This window comes from Spea bombifrons, chromosome 2 (assembly GCF_027358695.1).
Source record: "Spea bombifrons isolate aSpeBom1 chromosome 2, aSpeBom1.2.pri, whole genome shotgun sequence".
Taxonomy (NCBI): domain Eukaryota; kingdom Metazoa; phylum Chordata; class Amphibia; order Anura; family Pelobatidae; genus Spea; species Spea bombifrons.
The window spans coordinates 9,328,975-9,353,809 of record NC_071088.1 but is presented as its reverse complement, the minus strand read 5'-3'; the positions used below and the strand labels follow the sequence as shown (position 1 = coordinate 9,353,809).

At 42.2% G+C, this 24,835-nt stretch overlaps 1 protein-coding gene across 2 annotated transcripts in view; it reads left to right on the top strand.

Moving 5' to 3' along the window:
* The first annotated feature begins 3,616 nt into the window (after positions 1–3,616).
* EVA1C (eva-1 homolog C) overlaps positions 3,617–24,835 on the top strand; it is a 30,172-nt gene continuing 8,953 nt past the window's right edge. For both annotated transcript variants that reach the window (XM_053457458.1, XM_053457456.1), the window contains exons 1-2: positions 3,617–3,919; positions 23,691–23,896. In XM_053457458.1, coding sequence (XP_053313433.1) covers positions 3,802–3,919; positions 23,691–23,896 — 324 coding nt within the window. In that variant the 5' untranslated portion in view covers positions 3,617–3,801. The remainder of the gene's footprint in view (positions 3,920–23,690; positions 23,897–24,835) is intronic.

Below are 24,835 nucleotides of genomic sequence, written 5' to 3'. Positions count from 1 at the left end.
GGGATAGAAATCATAATTTTCTTTAGAAAGTGTATCAAATCACTCAATGTACCGTATTCCTTGTGAGTAACCCAAAGAGTTTAAAATCTTTTATCTATGATAAAGTGAGAAGAAAAATATTGTAATGAAGGGGTTAAAGCCTAACTTTTATCCCTGTCTATTACAATAATAATTAACTATCGATACCGATATTAGAAATTACATTATTGCTATACCAAAAAGATACATTGAAACCCTCTATTGGATTAAAAAAAGTAACTATAATAATGTTCAATTACGTCTTAGATTTTGGATTTGAAGGAATTAAGTGTTAAGCTCTTATTTCAAATATTTTTCCACTCATTTCATAATATTAGGTTTTCTTTAGAATTTTTTTTATTTATTTTTAAATCTAAATATGTAGTTTTATATTTGTAATATTTTCTGCAACCCACAGCTGCAGAGTTTTCAGTGTGTATCACCGATTAAGGAAAGTAGCCACCGATCACTAATATGGGTATGATAAATAAATAAAGTGTTAAAAAAAAGACCCTTTGAGCGCCGGGTACAGATGCTCATTTTTTTTCCCCATGGCAGGCCAAGCCGCTTTTTGTCCTTTTCTTATAATTATATTCAGGTGACAAACGTAAAACATCTCACTTATTATTTTCCTGTATATGCCAAAGCGAATAAGGGTAAGGAATAGAAAATATTTTTAACCCCTTTACGCCTGGGGACATAACCTAGGGACAAGATTTTTAGTTTTTGGTCATTATTAACATATGTTTGTAAAACCATGAGTTGTCTTTTCCATATTTGATGAACCCGCACAAATGATACATAATTTTGTTCAGGAGAAGTAGGACATTCTTTTAAAATCATAGAAATACATAAAACATAATTATTATTAGTTATAATTGATAAAAAAATACATATACTAAAATAGAGAGAAAAAACACATTTTGTTTGGGAATTTTGCTTAAAATTTCTTCTATGCTGTCAGTGCCACTAACGTCTTTATGTTCACGTAGTATATGGGCCGGCATATCCAAGCGGTGGCCGCACATTATTTGCCGAGCGGCAGATCGGGTGTGTATTATTATTTATTATTATTTATTGTTTTATATAGCGCCATCAAATTCTGTAGCGCTGTACAATGGGTGTGTATGGAGCGATGTTGGGCAGCGACCCACCAGGCATTTGCCTGGAGTGCCAAATATTGCACTTGCTGTCAAAAAACAATGATTTAGGGCTACCTATTTCATAACTACAGAGCCCATGTCTATGAAAATGCATGCGCGGGTCTCCGCAATCCAGAAATCAAAGGATCTGGCTTATTCTGCGAGGTTCTTTGTGTGGCTCTGCAGGTGCCTGCAAGATGAGCTCTAAGTATCTTTGACACTGCAAGGGTTAACAGAATTGTTCACGGGCTGTGAATTCTTTGGCTCGCGATTTCCCGGTAACCCGAATCTGTGATAATTGGTGTACAAATAAAAGAATCTATCACGCTCTTTAATAAAGCGTGTTTGTAATGTTTGCATTTCCATGCCTTTTCTTTATTTGAATTTTCTTGATAGGCGCTCTGGATGAAATAATTGGCGCAGGTTCAGTGGAAATGTGAAGGAAATGTGATAAGGTGTCGTCCTCCCGCGTGGAGAAACCGTATTAATCACCTGGCGCTGTGAAGATTAAAGAGCTTTCAAATCTTTTCCGTGTTGTAATAGAATTATACGGATATCCTCTTGCGTCTATTTTCACGTCTCTAGGTAAGGTTGTTGGGTCTATGGTTTTATTGTTGGTTATGCAGTGTGTGCTTTATGGTACTTTCATGTAATATGTTTTATAAATGGATAAAAATAGACAATTATCAATTATTCACTAAATGTATCATTCGGGGCTTGGGAACTGACTGGGACATAGAAACAGAATATGATGCCAGATAAGATCCATTGAGCCCAAATTATATCTATGTTGTTCTGCCTCGTTACTGCATGCTGACCCTAGATTCGGTCTTCTCTATCCTAATTTATAGCTCCTTTTTCCATCAGGTAAGTATGGATTTGGCCATCTTGGTGCAGAACAATATAAAATGAATTATAGTATTCACTAAAGGAGCGGTTATGCCCGTACCAGGGAACTCCCCAGGCTAGGATACCTGAAGCGCTCCCTCTTCTAGGGGAGCGACTTGGTGCAAGGCTAGCCTTAATTATCCTTAAATTAGCCGGGAAAGGGAGAGAATGTGAGAGTAGCCAAACACAGATCCGCTGACCAGAGAAAGATGAATGTGACTCAGAGACCCAGGGAAGCAGAGCTTCACTCAGAGACTCTGGGTCAAACTCAGATCAGCACTAAAAACACGCAAGACACGGGGCAGATGGGGCATCATTTTTTTCTAGATACAATTATTTTTTTTAAATGGAGAGGACTGTTTCTAAAATGGTAATGGCATAGGGATTTATCCACTAAGGATGGGATTTGTATGGGAATCAAACATGATATCGCTTTGTATTATCAAAAGGCAAGTGAGCTTCTTCTGTGACCAGGGCATAGCTGGCCCTGCGTAATACATACATAACTTAGTGAGGTGCGTTGTAATAAATCTCCTACAGACCCTGTCCATTAAAAAAGGTCCAGAAGAAGACTTGTATTGGGGTTTGACGCTGTTAAGATCATTGTTAATACCTTCATGCATCTGCGAGGGGAACTACATGATGATTTAATGGGGATACAGCTTTGTTCACAGGTTGCATGACTGTCTATTTAAATCATAGCCTTTACTCTTGTGTACAGTACATACTTCAGTCATTCCAGTTCATAACCAGGCGCCGTGAAACACCTACCCTAATAAGTTTCTTCTGCAAAAAGAGCTACTTTGGCCCTGTATAATGTGACTATTGTTTTTTTTATAAGGACTTTAACCTTTGCTTGCCCACATAATAAAATCCCCCAGAATAGAGTCCTTGTGGTGGGCTATTAATGGGTTAATGTTTGGAGAGTTCCCACATACGGTATTTGCCCTTTAAATGGCTGTCATTGTTACCAATATTAACAAAGGAGTCTTATGCAATGGAAAATAAACATAAGGAAGCCACATGACTGGCCAAGCAACAGTGGCTCCTGTGTCACAGGCATCGCTGGGCACTGCCACTGCTGGGCTACCTGCCATCACCCACATTTACAGGTGGCTTTATCGCTGGTGGCCACCATCGTGGGGTGTGATGCACTTTGCTGGGTGAGAAAACAACACTTTTTCTTGTGTTCATTTGGCCAGCCCTCTTTGGTAAGTATTAGAGAAGTCGTTTAATCACAGTGCCAAGCGATATGATTTCAATAGTTGCAGACGCCAATACACCATGTCCCCAGTAGGTGGCGCTCGTTGTTAGTGTCTAAAGTCCCCATTGGGAGACCAGAGGCTGGAAAAGGGGGAGTGGATGCCTGGCTCTCCGATCCCTCCACGTGCTCCAGGGGCAGGGAGGGCAGCTCTGTTTACTCCCAGTGATAGTGACACAAGCTGCTGTATACGGGGGCTGCAGTCACAGCCACCAGCTTCTCTCCGGGCCCCTCTGCTGGATGGTTAGAGGGAGGTAGAAAGGGCACTTAAGAAGGGAGGCAGCAGGAAAGGGGGTGTGAGGAGGAAAGGGGTTGGGTTGGATGTGGACCGGATCCCGCAGAACCCTGACTCACTCTGTATGTATGGGACCGGCTGCCAAGCTTTGTTAGAGCGGATCTCCTGTGCAGCCGGGACATGACTCGCTTCCCAGGGCATTTAAACCTCTGGCTGGGTAAAGCACGGACCATGTGAGTCCCCAGCTCATCCGCATCATGGTCCAGCGAGATCGCTGTGACCGGAGACCGCTGGAGCCCTTGGTCATCGCTGGCCGTGTGTGCTGCGTCCTCCTGCTGTGGACCCTGCAGGTGTCAGGACTCGCCGACTTCTCAGGTGAGCAGGGGAGCCACGCGCGGGGGCAGAGTGTGGGGTCCCACGCAGGGACACAGCTGTCCACCTAACTAAAACTGCCAGGCAAGGGGCCGAATGTTTCAGTTACACAGGGGTATCGGGCAGGAGTCAGACTGTTCCAGGTACACAGGGGTATTGGGCAGGGGGCAGAATGTTCCAGGTAGACAGGGGTATTGGGCAGGGGGCAGAATGTTCCAGGTAGACAGGGGTATTAGGCAGGGGGCAGACTGTTCTAGGTAGACAGGGGTATTGGGCAGGGGGCAGACTGTTCCAGGTACACAGGGGTATTGGGCAGGGGGCAGAATGTTCCAGGTAGACAGGGGTATTGGGCAGGGGGCAGAATGTTCCAGGTAGACGGGTATTAGGCAGGGGGCAGACTGTTCTAGGTAGACAGGGGTATTGGGCAGGGGGCAGACTGTTCCAGGTACACAGGGGTGACAGGAAGATGATGCCAGGTAGTCAGATATGCCAGGAAGGGACAAAGAATGCCAGGGAACCCAGGCTGCCGGGCACTGCTTTAAATTGTCAGGCATCTAAGGGTAGTATCCGGGATAATACTTTGTCAGCTACCCAGGTACGCCAGGAACAGGTGTATCAAGTAACAGAGTCTGCTAGGCAGGGTATAACTTTCTAGGTAAGGAGGGCAAGAATTTAACATGTAAGGTACCGAGAGCTAGCGGACCCGGGCGCACCTTGCCAGGTAACTGGTGTTTCTTGGTCAGAGCCAGGGCTGTCAGACGGGTATAAATCGTGTCAAATAATCAGGACTGGCTTTCAGCTCCAGGGCTTTAATGCTTCTGTTCTCATCAAATTCTATGACATCACATTTTTAAAATAGGATGAACTATGAATGGTAAGTCTCAATATATAATTTGTAATTTTTGCCCCCCCTAGCACTAAAATAATATAACCACGTAAAAAATAAAAAAATAAAACCATTTTGGTTTAGAATTCTAATGATAAATAAGAATATAGTTTTGATAAGGGTATTGATGGGCTTTTTCTTAACATAACAGTAATCCTTACAGCCCAATTTTCAATGGTTTTGCTAAAATCTGTTGCTTAGCAGGTCTAAAAATTAGGTAAATAGAACAACACATGACATATCAACAAAAATAAAGCCAAAATGGAGAAGCCATGTGTGAAAAACTAAGAACACCCTCACTGCTACCACAGAAATCAAGTTGCTTGACAGGCAGGCGCTGCTAATCAAATGCCCCTGATTAATTGATCATCTATCTATCTATCTATCTATCTCACACAGGAGATACTGTCCTTGTTGCTTTCCGATGTGGTCTTCAGGCATTTAAGCTTTGAGAACCATTGTACTGCGATCCCCAACATCCTCAACCAGCAGGTGTTTTACAGCAGACTTAATAACCTTGGATTAGTTTTTTGGCTGGCTATGGATGTCGGGAATTACAGTTCACCAAGAGTTGGTTGACTACATTTTGGCAGGAAGTAAAAGTCAGAATTAGAAGAGTAAATGTTTCCTTTCTGCGGCAGCACTTCATATTTTAAATTTTAGTATATATTTTTTAAAAGCACGTATTTTACGTACCGAACGCTCATGAGGTAGGGGGCTGCTGTAAGCCTCGCCAGGAGGGACAAACCCAAGACTAATTCCCAGCCGAAAAAGCAGCTAAGCGATATATGTTTACATCTTCCGAAACGTGGAAGCTGTTACACGTATAAAAATGTTATGTTATGCCATATTTTGGCATACTTCTCTTTAAGAAATACCGTTGCTGCTCTCCCTCACCACTTGAGCTTTTTTTGGGGGGGAAGATTAGGGGAATTCTTTTTTGGGTCATTGATTGTTTTTCCGCTCGGTTGTAATCCCCATGATGAGATCTTTGCCTGGTTTCTCTGCATGCGCGTTGATCTCACCATGCACGTTCCTTCTTCTCTAATCGCTTGCATGCCTGCTGTGAGAAAATGCATAAAACAACATTACGTTTGCCCTCGCTGGCCTAACCCTCCTGCGCACAGACATTCTTACCATAGCGCTGGTGTTACAATGTATGTTTAGATTCTGCCTTTGGGTATAAAAACACACAGGAGGGTCTAGCTTTTAAGAGATTCCCTGAAATATTGAGTACATTACAATATTTTTTTGACATAAATCACATAAACCTATGTTTTGAATGAGTCATCCCAGGCGCAGGAGGGTTAGGAACGCTCAGCCAGGTGGGGGGTAAAGAACGTCTGGCATGCAATACACACAAGCAGGGATAGAACCCAATAATAAGAGCGCAGATAGGAATATCTACCAAGCGTCTGTCCTCTTGAAGGACAGTCGTTCTGTCCCTCTTTCCTCCTCTGATACCAGTTTTACTCTCCCCTGGTGCCCCTTTCCTCTATCATCTGGAACGTTTGCTGGGTATGAGTGTATCGTAGTGTTCTACCACTCTAGAACCCACAATAATTTGTATAGAAGCAGCAGAAAATGTATTTATGAGTTGTGTACAGAAAATATAAAGGTTTCAGCACCCCCTAGACACTATGGACCCTAAAACAAAGGTGTCCCTCTTTGGCCATCTGAAACGTTGGAAGCTTTTGAAAGGATCTGACTTTTTTGGGGGTAAACGTTGCCCAAATTCATTGAGGATTCCCTGAAGCTCAGGCCCTCAGGTGTCTCACAGGGCCCAGCACTAGCATTGGGTGCCAACTTTTTAAGGTGACCGCAGTAGACCATAAGTCATGGCTAAGCATGCCTAATGGTTCACGCTCTACGAGACTCCCATCCCAAGGCCACATTGATTTTTGGGTGCAGTCTATCGTGAGAGTGACCCATGGACCCTTATTTCTGCTCTTCTCTAGGGGGATTATGGCAGCGGCAGAGAAGTATATTGATATTATTGATCACAGGCTAATCCATTAATATAATCAGATTTCTATCAGAAGGTTTACAAGTGCAAAATCTACGCTTTCACACGGCCCATCCTGTAGCATGTTTAAGGAAATTTCATATAAATAAACTAAATAGCAGTATGGATTTTTTCCCTTGTGATTCAGGTCGTTGTGCGTTTCACTAACTCAGATTTTTCCTTGGTGATTTCCCTGACGTTTTGTATTTTTTCCGCCCTACTTCCTTGTATTCCCCCCCCCCCAACAACATGCAGGAGAGAAGAATCCCAATAAAGTCACCATTACCGTTATACTTGGTAGTTTGGATGGAGATGAATGGCGTTTAGCTTTTCCATGTGCCAGGTGTAATTTTAACCAAAACAAGGCATTTTTTGTCTCATCTCAGCACAAAGCATTTTAAACGCCTGTCTCCAATATTAGCCGCATTCCTTTTACTTGATTATTTAAAGACACAGAGTGGGTTGACGGGTGAGTTTGCAACAGGTTTACCTTTTTTTGCTATTTGTCTTTACTGTATATTACGATGGTCCAGATCCACTGAACCTTTAACACAAGAAGAACTTGCTTTGCCCTGTATAATTATATATACCGCATGTTAGAGTTATATATATATATTGTAGTTAAATCAGTGAGATTTATAGCTATATCACGTACATACAGTATATAGGGCCGGCTCAGCTCTTCTTACAGGATAAACTCTCATGCTGTAGACCCCAGCGTTTTTATGTGTGCATAGAGGCCACCAGCGCCAAGAAGCCCCTCTGACAGCACAATATGGACTCCCTTTGCTTATTGCGCTCATCGCTGCCCATCTTTGGTGTCCATCAGCCCTCTTTGGACTTTTCGGCAACTTTGAAAAGGAGCTCTGCCTGCTACTCGGCGTTATGGCCATATTCACCTTAATGCATATGATATCTGAGTGGCCCCATTACATTTTTGTGGGGTCCCCTTCGCAAATGCATGAACGGGGTCTGCATGTGCGCATTTCCCCACCCCCTGCTGTTGGCCTCCCATCTCCTGCCACGTTTTACTTACCACCAGTCTGCTCCAGCGGTGGCTTGGTGAGTGTTCGAGGAAGTCTAATGAGACTCCACTTGTTCATGTACGGATGAGTAGGCGTTGTGCTGCAGCTTCTCCTAAAGCTAAGTTATCCGTATATCCTTTTAAGAAACACACACTTACAAGTAAGATTGCAACAATAATTCTACATATATTAAATATTTTGCTCCTTTTTTCCTCCTTTTATCTTTCTTACATTTTTGTAAACAGTTCCCACATAAGAGTAAAGTAACGGGTTTAAGAAGCCACCCTCCGAGGTCCTGTCCCCCTTGATTTTTGACTCGCTTGTTACTGGATCATTGTGAAGGATTTAAAGTTTTATTTTCTTCCCCTGCCAACTCCACCGGTTTTACAACGTGCGGGAATAACACGCCGTCCTCCTGCTTTGTGAGAGAGTCTTTGTGAAACCTCGAAGGCCTTGGCGTTACTGCCACATTCTCCGTCCGTTCCTAACCGGTAACACTTGGGGTCCTGGTGTTGACGTGAAGCGCGAGTCCAAATTAGACAGTTTGTATAGGTTGTTAATGTCAGCAAATAAGGAATCCTGACACCAGCAACATGGGCATACGTGGCATGACCTTGAATGTCAGGGTATTTGCCCCAGTCTCAAGGTGAAAGGGCAGATTCTGAGGGTAACACAGTCTAGAAATGACCTTCCTATTCTACATGTTAAGGTTGATATCCCTGCTTGAATGCAGGTGACTCAGTTAAGTGTTTGTTTAAATAATACCAAGTCAGAGTTTCCATGGGGTCCAGGGTTTGGGGCATTTGGTTAACACGTTTGGCGACTCGCTACTCTATTAAAGAGTTAATAGAATCTCATGGCCAGCTAGGTATGGCAATGGAGAGCGAATGGTGATAGTGGGGAGATAGACTCGCCCAGAATATTTCGGCTCCCTCTCATTCCCTCAGTGGCGAGGGGAAAAGAACAATGATTTGTATTTACGCCGGCACAGACCTGCCTTAGCGCTCCCTCGCCTGCAGCAAGATGTTTGATGTAAAACCTCACAGAAGGAAATTAACTTTAACTAACGTTAATGACGTGAGTTTTACATCCTACATGCTGCGGGGAAACACGTTACACGTCCTGGTCAGTAACACGCAAAGTGCGTACTAAATCCATAACCCCCCCCAAAACATAGCTGTAGCCATTTCGATTTAAACATTTAAGCCCATTATTGTGGACCATTTACCAAAACGAATCTCCATCGGTCAGTGGAACACGAAGACGTCGCACTGATTCTAAATATCCCAAACATTCGCGCGAGCAAACTGTTCACCAGAATACGCTAACACACACCTCACCGGCAGCGAAGCCATCCTACGGGACAACATGCGCAGGCCTGTTCAATGAGTACCAATTACATGCGCTCTCTGGAACGGAAATGTATAATCCTCATCTGTCTTGACAAGATAAAGTATTTCAACATACAGAGTAAACAACTAAAATACGTTAACCCCTTTGTGACACGTGAAAGTGTCCCGGGTGGACCACGGACGTACCTGGTACGTCATCGCTTATCCTCGCTCCCGCGTTGCAGGGGGTGGTTGTGTCTGGCCGCTGTGTGACCCGAGCCATTGGTCTACAGCCAATTTTTCGCAGCCGTACCTCATAATGAGGAAGACTAACACCTGGTATAAGAAGCTTGCAATCTACGTGATGCACATTGCAACCTATAATGCCTTTTTCATTTATAAAGAGGCAAACTCCACCAAAAAATACACTTTTTTATGATCTCAGCTTAAGTTGATTTCCCATTAAGGGTCAATTCAGTTATTACTATGAAATATATAAAAGGTCCATGAACACATTTCTTTTCATCATAAAAGGGTTTCTCTCTTTAAAATGGTTTAGGGTATCTAAACAGAAATGCAAGATGCGTCTAAGTGCGCCAGTTTGCTGTTTGGATTATTCATAATTTTTTTTTATTATTATTTATTTATTTATTTTGCAGTTGCTCATGTGCTGCTTAGGAAATCCAAAGCAACATTGCAACACATGCGCAAAAAAAACCCACGAACATATTCTATACAAGAAATCCAAAGCAATATTAATAAAAAAAAATATGTAAATACCCCAAACTTTGGGGACGGTGATGAAATGGCTGCCGGAAAATTGCGAAAATGGTCTGGGATGATCACTATTTTAAAAAGGGGGAGTTTGAAAAACATGATGCGCACCTTGTAATATTTGCCCTATAATGACCTAAATGAATGAAAATCCTGCACATGTAGGGTGATTTCCAAAACAGTTAAACCATAGGCAGTTTTATTAAATCAGTCTAGATATTCGAAAAGCTCTCATTTCTGACATTTCTGCTTTTGTTGGCAAGGTTGTGCTCATTATATATATATGTATATATATATATTAAATACCGTATATAATGTACACATACATGGGGAGTTCTCTCATCTCATGTTTTATTGACCATGTTACACATTGAGGGGGAGAGAGAGAGAGAGAGAGAAAGGAGAAAGGGCTCCAATAGTTCTTACTGATTCCAGCTTATAAATATGGAGACCTATTTCTTTTTTCTGAATTCCAGTGAAATTCTTATTCCGCCCCCTCTCGATGGCGCTGAGTGAAGCCGTAACTGCGGGGCTGTGTTTTGTACAGATAGCCTTTTGTAAGACACGAGTTCTAAAGTCATTTATCTTTTGGCACTGAAAGATCCCGAGCCCCCTTTGGTATGTCGGCAGTTTAGCTTTCGCTGATCTTTCTTCTGCTAACGTTTTCTTACAGAAGCCGTTAACCGCATCCAATTAGGCACGACCAATTGCTCTAGCGTTACGAGCCGGTTCTGAAGATTGCATTTCTTTTAACGCACTGGGGACTCTTTAACGAGGGGGGTTAACACGACATAACCTGTAGCCTTTGTGTCGCGTGAACATGTTTACAAGGCGTCTGTGAAACTTTCATAAATTAGTCCTTTTTTGCTAAAATACTGTAAATTTAAATACTAGGTAGTCATTTTTTGAATCATTACTTGCCTCCCACTGCAGGATTTTTTTAAATGGAACACAAGGCCGGATTATTATTTATTGTTTTATGTAGCGCCATCATATTCCGCAGCGCTGTACAATGGGCATACTTGTTGGTTAACCTTGGTGACTGCCTAGAGCCCCGGAGAAGCTCTGTTTGCAGGCTTACATGTGCCTAGGTGGGTCCGGCCATCAACCAGTTGGAAAGGGCTGAACGTTTTAGACCTCCATGTTTGAGAAAACCAGAAGTAACAGCGAGATTTATGGGTGTAGAATGGTAGACGGGGGTGTGTGGGGGGGTATATCCGTAACATGTTTCACCTCCTGTGAAGCCGGTACAAAGTAAAACATGGCCTTCCACAACCTTGGTGGGACGCCTTCTAGATTAGGGGTTTATTAACTAAAGCAGGGGCTGGCAGTAGCGTTTACCAAGAATTTTGGATTTTATTGATAGAATTCGGTATTCATTATGTAGGAGCATCCCTGGCAAGTTACTCCAATTAATAAATGCTGAGCTGGTCCTGCATAATGCACAGTTAACACGGTTAAAGGTGACGTTGAAGAAACTTTGATTTAATTATACATCATACATGGCCAGCCAAGCTCTTCCTGCAGCAGAAGCTCCATGGGATCGGACCCTAAACATTTATAATTAAAGATAAAAAAAACCCCGCACTGCTGTGATCTGGCTTGTGTAGGCACTTATGGGGGCAATTCAGCACCCTGCTAGGACCCTTTAATCTGATTTATTTATCCGTGGCTTTGTAAAGCTATAACACAGATCTTCTGCGTAAGTCAGCGAGGGCTTTGTTATAAGTGCAGATACTGTGACTAATTTGGCCAAATCCAAAGAGCGAGGATTAGACTTAAGTTTCATGTGTATTCTTTCTCTTTAACCATTTCACCGCATAAAAGAGAGGTTTGCAGCGAAGGCACATTTAGTGGGACTGTCACTGTTTAACTCTTTTACTATAAGTAGATCTATTCATATAAATAAAAGTAACAGCTTTTGAAAGCACATATCATGTAAATAATGTGAATTGCTTCTATATGAACGTAGAAACTTTTGGCCCACCTTATTCAGACAGTCAGACCAAATAGCCCAAGGACTGACTTTAAAAGAACATGTCATGCCATTTTTTTCATATGTTAAAGTATGTGAGCCACTTGACCCCATCTGTTTAGCCTTCATACAGATATATATTGAAGGGCAGACATATTAAAGGGACACATATGGGGCCTGCATAAATCCCCCATATGTGTTTGTCTCCCCCCAGCTCCTAACACATCTTCTTCTGCTTGCGGCCGCATTGTACACCTTCCACCAGCCAGTTCTAGATCGGGTCTAACAAGACATGCACAGGATGGGCTCCCATTGATTTCAGCCTTCCACTGAAAACATGCTGGTGCGGGGGGGGGGGTGCTCGGCATAACTGAAGCTGCAGCTTCTCCTAAAGGAAAATGCATGCAAAAGTACTTACCGTGTAATATATGCATTTATCATTGGTGAGGCTGCTTGGGACACCGGGATGAACATTTGACAGCTGCAGTGTTTATTACAGAAGCATAACTTCAACGATATTAAGACTGCAACATGTTAAGGCACTGTGGTCCTGCCTGGCCAAGTATTGCCACGGGAGCTCTGTTACAACCTATCATGGGCTTGGTCCTTTTTATGGACCATTATGACTATACTTTGTATTTATATTTGTGGTGATGTAGCATTAGTTCATTAGTTTACGTTTACAAGTAGATTTTAGTGGGCATAGAATGCTGACAGAATTCCGCTTGTAATCATTAGGAGACTTTTGGAAATGAAACAGAGAAATTCCTTTCTCCACCGTTCTCATTGTCCCGATGACATTTCTGTATCAGATAAGGGATCTTGGCACATTTTACACTGCGTTGATGTAAGCTGTAAATGGTGATCTTCATTCGGAGCGATGAATACAAATCCAGAGAATAACATTCTTAGCGTAGCTCCGTTTCACTGCCTTTTGTGTTTTATATAAAATGTTATTCTAGAAAAATTGAAGAGGCGATGGAAGCAATTGAGCAGATTCAATGACCTGCTTACCCCTTAATTGGTTTTAATGGAAGTGAATAATCTATGGGTTATGATTCAATTGTCTGTGTAAAATTAAACACAGAAACTAGATACGGCCGCTGAAAAATGCTAAAAATCGAATGAATCGCAAGTAAGCAATGAAATGGGGTCCGTAGACAAGCAGCGCATGTAAAACTGGTACATTGTAGTTACATGTTCTAGCGTCTACACCATCAAAAACCACAGGTGATAACTAATCTAGTCCGACATAAAACTAACACTCAGTGCAGAGGATTCTAAATACACAGAGGGTTAATACTTATTACGGTTATTCATTTTTTTTTTATTCTCATTGAATGGGTTCTTTTTAAAGCCATTTTTAACTGTGTTAGGTAAGAGGGGTTTTTACTGGTCTTCATGGCCATGCCAGCATAATCTTGGCATTCTTCATAGGTAAGCAGATTTTTATTGTTCAACATGCTACAATGTTGCAAAGTTAAGTGGAGCTTTTAACCAATGAAGGTTGAGAGAAACCTGCTGGCATGGAGCCCAAAAAGTGAATCCAACCATCTCCTGCCTAACTTTGCAACATTGTAATGAGTTGAGCAATCAATTTCTTTTTATGAGCTTTTCACCAATGAAGTTCAACCACAGAAGATTATTTAAGGGACAATATACTTCTCTGTGCATCCCCGCCAACAAATAATGCGTATTAGTACTGAGAAGGTCAAGCTGCTCAACCGACACAAAAACCTAGAAGCAGCTGAAAATCGCTGTCAGACTGGTCTTTTGGATATTACGTTTTGGATTTGAGGTTGAAGCAGATCACAAACTGTCAAACATACCACCATGTTTTCACAGGTGTATTTACACTAAACATAATGGATCGTTCCAAGCTGCCTGAGATATGCTTCAGCTAAGAGTCAAAACATTTTAGCGCATGTCTCCTGTTCAGTTTAAGCTTTAGGGGATACTTGTTCCAATCATTGGGTCTAAACGTACCGTAATTATAAATAAGAAAGAATGTTGCTTTCACAATGAATTTGCAGCTAGGCGTTTATGTGATCGTATTGCTTATGGAGTTGTTACAGAGCACTATATGTGTCTTAAGTTTTATACACCGATCCTGATTTGTTATTGGTATTAGATTGAGAGTCGTTCTTTTTAAAGGAGAAGTCATGGCCAGCGGCTTGAAAAGTGCCCGTCACGGTTTCCTGTGAACACATTAATAAAATAATGAAGTCATTTGACTGCAGCCATGTCTGGGCCTCGGATTCTGGGAGTCGACCCGTGTTCCCGGATGTCACCGCTTATTTTATCGCTAGTTTGCAGCTGCGATAGTTCATTTCCAGAGCTATTAATAGCCACATTACGTGAAAATATTAAAAATAGTATTGACTCTTCTTAAAACACTGCAAGGAAAATGATACGATTTACAAACCGGTGTCTGAGAGCTTAGATTTTAGTTGGTAAATCCCAGAATTTTAATGTTTAGATTAAGTGTTCAAGATTACAACTTCTATGGAAAAATAATGGGATTTCCCATTTAGCTAGGGGTACATATGATGCATGTATACTGTAGGCAGGGCCGGACTGGGACTGAAAAGCAGCCCTGGAAAAATTTGGAGACCAGCCCCATATAGTTTATCTCACGGTCGCGCTCTTTAACCACACGCACCCCTTATACACACCCGAGTCACACTATGTGCCATTCTTTTTATCTCATTATTTGTATTAAAATGCCAGAAAGCAAAAGTTTTAAAAGGCCCTAATAAATGAAATACATTACACATAATGGGATCAAAACATTTACTACTGCGAACATTTTTAGATGAAAGAGTTCCATTTTATTCAGTGGAACAAAACACTGATCACATTATTCTCCACGATATTCTGGTAAGAAACTTTTATTTCTTTATTAATTCATGTAGACTATTTTTTTCATATTTAATAAAAGCTATGATTGAGACATGTTTGGTTTTTTTTCCTTTTATTTGCCAACCTACCCCCGAGTTATGCACATCTGCCCCCAGGCTTGCCACTCTGCCCCCGATATGCCTTCTAACCCCCTATATGCCACTCTGCCTCCAGAAATGCCTTATACCCCCTATATGCCACTCTGTCCCATGATATGCCTTTCAACCCCCTGTATGCCACTCTGCCATATAGGGGTCAAAAGGCATATCATGGGACAGAGCGGCATATAGGGGGTATAAGGCATTCCTGGAGGCAGAGTGGCAAAAAGGGGGTTAAAAGGCATATCATGGGGCACTCTGCCTCCAGAAAAGCCTTATGCCCTCCTATATGCCACTCTGCCTCCCCGATATGCTTTATACCCTCCTATATGCCACTCTGCCCCATGATATGCCTTTTAATCCCTTATATGCCACTCTGCCTCCCTGATATGCTTCAATCCTCCTATATGCCCCTCTGCCCCGTGATATGCCTTTTAACCCCCCTTTTGCCACTATACCTCCAGATATGCCTTTTGACCTCCTCTATGTCACTCTGCATCCAGAAATGCCTTATACCCCTATATGCCACTCTGTCTCATGATATGCCTTCTAATCTCCTATATGCCACTCTGCCATATAGGGGGTTAAAAGGCATATCATGGGACAGAGTGGCATATAGGGGGGTATAAGGCATTTCTGGAGGCAGAGTGGCATAAAGGGGGTTAAAAGGCATATCATGGGGCACTCTGCCTCCAGAAAAGCCTTATGCCCCCCTATATGCCACTCTGTCCCATGATATGCCTTTTAACCCCCATATGCCACTCTGCCTCCCTGATATGCCTCAACCCTCTTATATGCCCCTCTGCCCCGTGATATACCTTTAACCCCCTTTTTGCCACTATACCTCCAGATATGCCTTTTGACCTCCTATGTGTCACTCTGCATCCAGAAATGCCTTATACCCCTATATGCCACTCTGTCCCATGATATGCCTTTTAACCCCCTATATGGCAGAGTGGCATATAGGGGGTTAGAAGGCATATCATGGGACAGAGTGGCATATATGGGTATAAGGCATTTCTGGAGGCAGAGTGGCATAAAGGGGGTTAAAAGGCATATCATGGGACAGAGTGGCATATATGGGTATAAGGCATTTCTGGAGGCAGAGTGGCATAAAGGGGGTTAAAAGGCATATCATGGGGCACTCTACCTCCAAAAAAGCCTTATGTTCCCCTATATGCCACTCTGTCCCATCATATGCCTTTTAATCCCCTATATGTCACTCTGCATCCAGAAATGCCTTATACCCATATATATACGCCACTCTGTCCCATGATATGCCTTTTAATCCCCTATATGTCACTCTGCATCCAGAAATGCCTTATACCCATATATATGCCACTCTGGCATATAGGGGGTTAAAAGGCATGTCATGGGACAGAGTGGCATATAGGGGGGTAAAAGGCATTTCTGGAGGCAGAGTGGCATATAGGGGGATACACTTACATACACACACATGCTGAAAACACATTCAAAAAAATATTATACATTTTGTACAAAAAAATACATTACTTTACTCACCTTCTACTTCTCTTCACTGACCTGACATCCGGTGCTGCAGCAGTCTGAGTGCGAGGGGGCGGAGCTTCCACCTCACGCTGCTCCCATCACTATGCAGCCATCGGACTGCTGGGAATGTAATCTGAACGGCCGGTGCGTGCTGATGCCCCCGGCCGGAGCTACTTTAACACTTTTTTTTTATTTATATGGTAAGCAGGATCGGCTCGCCATATAAAGTAAAAAAAAAAGTATTAAAGCAGAGCCGGCCGGCGGCATCAGCACGCACCGGCCGTTCAGATTACATTCCCAGCAATCTGATGGCTGCATAGTGATGGGAGCAGCGTGAGGGGTGAAAGGTCAGTGCGAGGGGGCGGAGCTTTCACCCCTCACGCTGCTCCCATCACTAGGCGGCCATCGCACACGGCTGCTGGGTGCCGATGCGGTCGGCCGGCGATACTGTAATACATTTTTAAAATTAAGAAAAAAGTATTATAGTAGCGCCGGCCGCATCAGCACCCAGCGGCCGCTCAGATTAGATTTCGGGCAGCCTGGGGGGCAATTGCCCCTGGTCCCAGCCCGCCCCTGGTCCCAGCCCACGGACCTTCCGGCCCACCGGGAAATTTCCCGGTATCCCGGTGGGCCAGTCCGGCCCTGACTGTAGGGCTGCATTAAAGTCATTGCAATCCCGCATAATGCATTTATTGTGCCCATAGTTTAGGGCTGGGCTGGGGATAACTAAATGGTCCTGGCACTTTAAGGCCAGCAGCCACCAAATGACTACAGCCCCTGATCAGTAAGTATAAGACCCTATTGGCCACCAGCCCACCAAGCGTTTTTCAGATGTGCCAGATCAAGGGCTGCCCTAGTTGATGGACCATCTGGGCTCCAATGACTACTGATGATCGTTAGCTGATTCAATTACCAAAACATTGTTTGTATAAAATAAATGATTCTTCTTTGAAATGCCTTACCCAGTTACGTAAATAGCCACCGATAGGTATAAATGTCAATTAAGGACTCTTAAGCTAGACACCAAGCCGTATCTATAACCACACCTCCTAAAGCAAGTGCCCCTCATTGTTTGAAATGTTCAGAGGTATGTGTATGATGTGTGAAGACTATCGGTATTATAAATAAAAAGTATAATAAATATAAATTCTATATATAATAAATATATTTATTTATATTATGGGTCTTATCACCACGGCAGCCAGTGGAATATACCCGCTGAGTGGAACCTCATAGGCATAGCTGGGTACTCTCTGGATTTGACTCAGAGTCTCCGGGTAAAATCTCTGTTCCCCGGGTATCTCAGGCAGCTTTTCTTATCTCCGGGCCGAGGAACAGCATCTGGCCACGCCCACTCTGTGCTCCCTTCCGGACTACTCCCACCCACTTCCCATCCATTAAAGGATTTGACCCTGCCCACATATGCAGCTAGCCCTGCCCTTTGGTGATGCCACTCCCCTAGTTCCCAGGTATATCCATAGGTTGCTATAGTGATAAGACCAAAACTTAACAACAGAATCACATTTTAATTATAATGCCGAATGCATCCATCATTCTCATTTAACATACCCTATAACCGACTACAGTACACAGGATAAAATATTTTATTCTTAACAAACACATACGTAACAAACTGCTATATACTTTATTTAACACAATAACAGAGCACACAGGTAGTTTAATTTCGCCGCCCCAGCAGTGCCTTGTCATTCACTTTGGTCTTCCATGAGATTTATGCCGTTTACTAAAAGGTTACTATGTACCACGATCGCCTGATGGGCTCCCTCCTGCCAAATTCCCACTGTAAATTAAAGCATATAAAATGTGTAATACTTGTCACTGCTGACAATGGTTGCCAAGACTCCTTATTCAAACATTTACTCCATTCCTGTTATTTGATAACCTTAAACACAAAGTTCTGTCCCTTAAAGGGTCCCTGACACCCCTACTACAGTAGAATGCATATGAAAGTACTCTGAGTAACCCCAACCGCCATGTTGAAAAATCTTAATTCTTCTTCCATTAAATTGCTTGCCACTGATTGGATGCTTAAGCAGCCAATCAGTGGCAGGGAAGTGGTCTCATTGAAATCATTTGGGTTTAAACAGATCCCTGCATGAAGAGCTAATATTCTCAGTGGACTCAAATTCAGAAGGTTCACCGGGACATGAACTAATCGCTAGAATCTAACCTGAGAATCTGATAGAGAATATTGGATCATCGTGAGAAACAGAGATTAGAACTCAGAGCAAGAAAAAAGTATCTGAAATATCCTAGTGATGCAATTTGAGCTTCATTGTTTAGAGCTTTTTAGCCTCTTCCTGGGCGAGATTCAGACGGGGGTGAAAAGATGAGTAAAGATGTCCCATGATCGTGCTGTTCGAGACAAACAATTTTAGGAAATAAAAGTGATGACCTGTGGGGAAAAAAAAGCTTCTTAAGTCATGAGAAGCAAGTGGGAGGTTAGCATGCCGTAGCTTGGCAAGGGTGAGAACGAGCGAGAAGAAGGTGTGAAGAAGGAAACCGTGGTCCTAATGGGTCACATTAATCAGGGCTGGAAATTAGAGGGTGTGTGTGGGAAGCTGGAGTCTGAAGCAATCGTGTGATAGGAAGGGCGAAATTTCAACGAGGGGGAAATGTTCAATCAACAGAAGGACAATGCTGAGGCGACTGCAATGATTTATAATTCTAAACCTAAGAATCATAGTTCGGGTTATGTTGCACGTTGAGTGGCAGTTGAGCTTTCAAAATTGTAATATGAAGAGAGAAACATAAAGGGGAGCGATAATCACGGAGCTGCTGAGTTAAAATACCTGTCCTCATGGTTTATATGTCAGATGCCATTAGAATCGGTATATATTACATCATTTAATATGGAAAACCCAAAAGTATGGATTTATTTTGTGTAAAGAACAGTAAAATGTATAACGGGTTGTGAAAAGGTCCGGCTCCGCTTTAACCTCGCCGATTGCTACCCAAGAAGCTGTGAACACACTGCTTGTTTTGTGAAAAAGACAGGAATTGGTGAAGCAAGCAGATTTGCAGTGAAGCAGGAAGAAAGTTGTGGTCGGGCATTATATGGGAGGACTGTAATGGGACAAGAAGAAGGAGAATACCAAAAAGAAAGCTAATACAGAAAGCAAAATGTATGAATGGACGGCGTGTGCGGAGAACATATTTTTATATCACCATCATTGAGCCGCATGATGGTTACAGATGACAACTTTGTTTATATATATATTTTTCTAAACAGATATTTTTAGACATCCATGGGAAATCTTATTTCTTGTTTATACTTCCGAGACATGATTGTTCATTTAAAGTGGTTTTCAAGATCGTGAGAAAAGTTAATTACGTCTGTCCATTTCCAGATGTTTATTTGAGCAGATGCTCGGATCCAAGATACGGTTTTCATTGGTTAATTAAAGCGATCCTGCTGCTAAAAAAAGATTAGAAAGAAGAATAAAACCTCACGAAAAGAGTTAGGAGGCCGGTGATGATAGGAATGACTTTGTTCTCTATATTTATTATCAAACCCCAGAATGATCAAAATGTTCCAAGAGTATGTTTATAGAGTTTGGTGGCATAACACCAAATGCTGTGGCCCCCAGGCAAACATTTTTAAGGGCCCCATTTTCAATGTCATGGGACATCTCATTGTGTTTTATTTGCAGTTCCGCATATAGCCACTAGGGCTATCAAGAGTAGCAAGGGCTTTAAACAGGATTTACATCCTGACTGTATCCCTTCTGTGCTCCTTTTAAGCATTTTTTTTAAATATATATTGGACAAGATTGTGTGCATTGAGCTTTACTGGGCCACTAGCTTTTGCTACCAGAGCTCCTTGATTAGCCGATTCCTCTGTCTGGTTTATAAGGAGATCATATTTTCGGTACAGCCTTCTCAGGTGAACTCTTGCTTGTTGTAAAACAGCAAATTCAACGTAAAGCGCAAGTTGTGGCCGTTCATAGAAATATGTGGAATTCTCAGAAGTATTTTTATATTACAGTAATTCACTCTACAGATGCTCTTCAGCTTATTCTGAATTTAACACTTTTGTAACCAAATTCAGCTTTTAGAAACATAATTGCTCGTAACGATTCCTCCTTCTTTCCCAATACCTCGTGTCCTTCTACTCCACATTCCCTTTGGATCGTAAGCTTGCAAGCCGAGTCCTCTTTAACTAATGTATTGATTTGTCTTAGTTGGTCACTTCTAGCTTTGTCAGCCCCTTTAAATATATATATTACAAGAACCTCTGCGTTTATTGTTGGTGCTATATAAAGGATAATAATACTAATAAAGCACAAACTTTTCCCAGCAAAATTTCTGTAATCAAGTAAATTAAATCTTCGTTGATAATTTTAGCTGGGAACACTTAATTGTCATGAGACGCAAAATAAGGGAACTCATCATTGCCATAGGACAGAATGTTCTTTCTATGTGATTAAACCTTTAGAGGAGAGAATAAGGCGTGATACGGTTTATATGCTTGATACATTGAATTGTGTGATTAATGTTTTATCTAATTGGAAAAGGACTTTTGTTAAAGCGTGGAAGAATTACACGTTTCATTGTCATTAATACTGTCGCTCGAGACAAATGAAAGCCACTTGGCAGAGGAGCATACATGAAACATGTGATTGCTTTATTATTATTTATTGTTTTATATAGCGCCATCGTATTCTGCAGCGCTGTACAATGGATTTATTTGTCAGCTTCGATCTTATAATGTACTCAGGTGTTTGCACACACAGGTAAATTACCCGGCCGGATGTGTCAGACACATTGTGTCTGGGGATTATGTTGTGACCTGCAGAAAGCAAAGAATAACAACTGAAGACGTATTTCACCAAAGGGAAGGCTCTTTAGCCTTTGTTCAGAAAATGTTTCTCATAGAGTCTCGTGCTTTTCCCCAGACTTCTCTGTTTGTTTAGTTAGACAGAAACCAAGCCAGCGATATCAAATGTAGCTTTTTGGAAAAGAACACTCCGTCACGTTCAAGGAAGAAGTCTTTAGATCAAAGAGGACCTTTATACAGATGCTTTATTGGTAGATGAAGAGTTATATCCACAATAAATATCATTTTATTCTGTATGAATATAACACAATGTGTTTCTTTAGGGAAATAACTACAATAATAACTTGGACTGGATGAATTTGAGAACTATTTCGTACCTTTTTGCCAGTTAAAAACACATGGGCGAGGTTTCTAGATAAGCGACTTAAGCACCTTTTTTTTAAAGTTGGTGGTTTCCAAGGCAGATTCCCATTACCGGGCTGGTTTGGGATTCAAGGGACTCTCCAGTGTCCCAGGCAGCCTCTTGAACAAATAATATTTCACTTGAAGCTACCATTCAGTGTTCAGCTGAACGTTTCTCCTAGAAGCGCACGTTACAGGGACCACTAAGCTATTATATGTACCTATATTGGCTGGTGTGCCACTTTAAGGAACTTTCAGAACAGCTCTATATTGGAAATGATAACATTCTGGAGTGGACTTATGTCCTGGTACCTCCTACCCACATCTCCAGCACAACAAAATTAAATACTAAACTGGGATGAGCACTCTTGGAGCATCATCAGAGTAGTATAGGAGTATATACAATCTGGGATGTATAAATTATCCTCTCTAACGCCAACCAAGGTCTTCTGTTTAACACATGGATGCGGTGCCTATATTACATGGAGGAAGATGGAGAAGGCAGAACCATGAATAAAAAGTAAAGTGTATGACCTGATCACTAGCTATTAAGTATATAGATCTCAGACGTTCTCTAGGTAGTTGAAAACACCTTTCAGGCCCAGGAACCCTGTTGGTCTGCTAATCTTTTTCACAAAGGTTGAATGCAATTATTCTTGGGTTCCACCCGGACGGACAGATAGAAGCGGTCAACGACCCACTAACGTCACATGAAAAGTTGCCTTGTCTAGCAATCCTTGTCTCTACACCCTCGTGCTGCTTGGTCTTAACACCATTTACAGTCAACAGGGTATGTTCTTAATGTTGACCCAGTAGGCTTACAAAAGAAGTTGGAGAAAGATGGTCTTCAAAAGTTGCGTGCGTAACCATATTGCATTTTTCTTCCCACTTCAGGGAGAGGCGTTGATGCTTGCATGGCGAGGTACAAGCATCTCCTCCCTGCTGTCAGTACCATGGACAGGGTATAAGACTTGCAATGTTTGCTTTCCTGGCTGCTGGGAGTTGCTTTACATGCATTGGGTTTTATTGTCCATCGTTCTTGGAGGAGCCATTGACACGGTTTTGCATTTGGAATTGTGGTTTATGCAGTGAATTATGGATTACACATCTGGCAGCTGAGAAACCTGAAGACCAGGGTAGAAGCCGGTAGAGAAAACATCGTTGGTGACCAATTACTTAGAATTTCTACGTACCATCATGCACATGAAAAGGAATCGCCCCCACGCTTAACCGCTTGTGTATTGTATACAGCCGTTCATTAATCTCTGCTGCAGTCAGGAGTGAAGCTGTTAAGTTACACTAAGTGATGTATATGGGATTCAGGACCTTATTTTAAACGCATTCCATTTCTGTTTTGGATATTTTGTTAATGCATCATCATACCTTTAGTTCCTTGAAGAAAATTATCGGACCATTTCACTACACGGAATTCCAGGGGGGGATTTAAACGGCATACCTTGTTTGATATGGGTACGTGGATTGCAGAGTTCAAACGTTCAGATTCAAAGGGCGTAAAAACCGAAGAAGACGTGTTTTCCTTGTAATTCCGTGAAGGGACAATGGTGAAGGCACATGGATGCATGTTTCATACAAGGTCATTGATTCTTAGTATTCTTGCAAGGGGCAAATTCATTCACATCCCTTTCTTGTCTGCTACAGATCGTCTGGTCACTTTGGTCGATTGGTTCTTGTGAAACCATGAAAGGCTCTCTACCCTGGTCTATTGTATCGCTCGCTCAGTCAAAATAATTCATCTCAGTGCACATACACAAATAGACCAACTTGCTTATTATCACTGTAAGCATTGTCACAAGCGCCGGGTTAAACAATTCTCCACCACCCATGTGTCTTCATATGATGGTCTCCGGAACATTATCCTCTCCTGGGTGGTAACTGTTGGCAACAAAGTTACATTGTTAGAAAGTCCTTTCTTCATCTTCAGTCATTATGGAGTCAGTTGCCCTTCCGTAAAGCTCTACCGCTGAGTACATGTACTATTTATAACATACATTTGATAATATTTGATCCATTAAGAGACATCATCGTGTTCCTGTTTGCTTTGTTTAGGGTATCTGACGAAACTCTTGCAGAATCATACAGTGTCCGCGTGTGACGGAGACCGCCTGGTCCTTCAGTGCCCGCGTCACTCCACCATAAGCATTCATTCCGCGTTTTATGGCCGTCCTATGGAGGGTTACCCGGCGGGCATCTCTGTATCTCAAGAGTCCATGGACAACTCTGACGGGAAGTGCATGGCGCTGACAGCTTTCCAGGTAATGCTCTGTATTCTCTGCTCCACCAAATTGTTTAGAGGGGAACTCACAGAATTAATTGAAACGATCTATAGTTTGAGCTTGTGGCTTTTCATCAAATGGGAAAAATCACCTAGAAAAGGAGGAATAACAGAGATCCCACTGGCAGTAAGTTAAGACGGCTGCTCCCATAGTGTACCAAGGGGGTTTTAACTCTTATTATACTTGAATTTTGAAAAACAATTACTTAGGTTTATTTAACGTACGGAACTGTAACATTTACAATTTAGGAAAGTGACCGATCCAGCTAATACAAATATAGCAATCTGGCCCCAGTACATGGCCCCCTATTGTATTTAGATACGTTCTCTCGACAATGTTTTCAGATAAGATGTAGGTTAGAAAATAATTACTCTAATAGCATTTTCCTTCCTGTAACATTAATAGATTGTAAACGCAAGAGCAGAGCCCTCTTCCCTGTATCATATACCAATAACGCGGGACTCATAACGTAGCCTCCGGGGCTGCGCCAAGCATACAAAACACCGCTGCTCAATCAACGTAATACAATTCTAACGATTAATAAATACGCCATGCGCTCGTGTTATCACATAGTGCCCTTGTGCCACCAAACCTTTATTGTTACATATACGCAGTCAGTATTTTTTTTGTATGAGTATATCTTATGATTGATCATGTAATTGTTACTTTTATATCTTCCCGTCATTGTCATATGATTACCATACCTGGCAATCGTCAGTTTTCACAAGACAGTCCTGATTTTTGCGTAACTGCCCCACCGTTCTGCTCTTGCAGTCAGTGGGGATCCTGGACCGGTTGGGGAGATCCTCTGATCTGTAGGGGAAAGACCACATCAATGGCACTGCCGACCTCGGGAAATATAGGGTGCAGGCGGTGTACAGAGTGTGACGTAACGCATGTCTCCACATGCTGTAATAG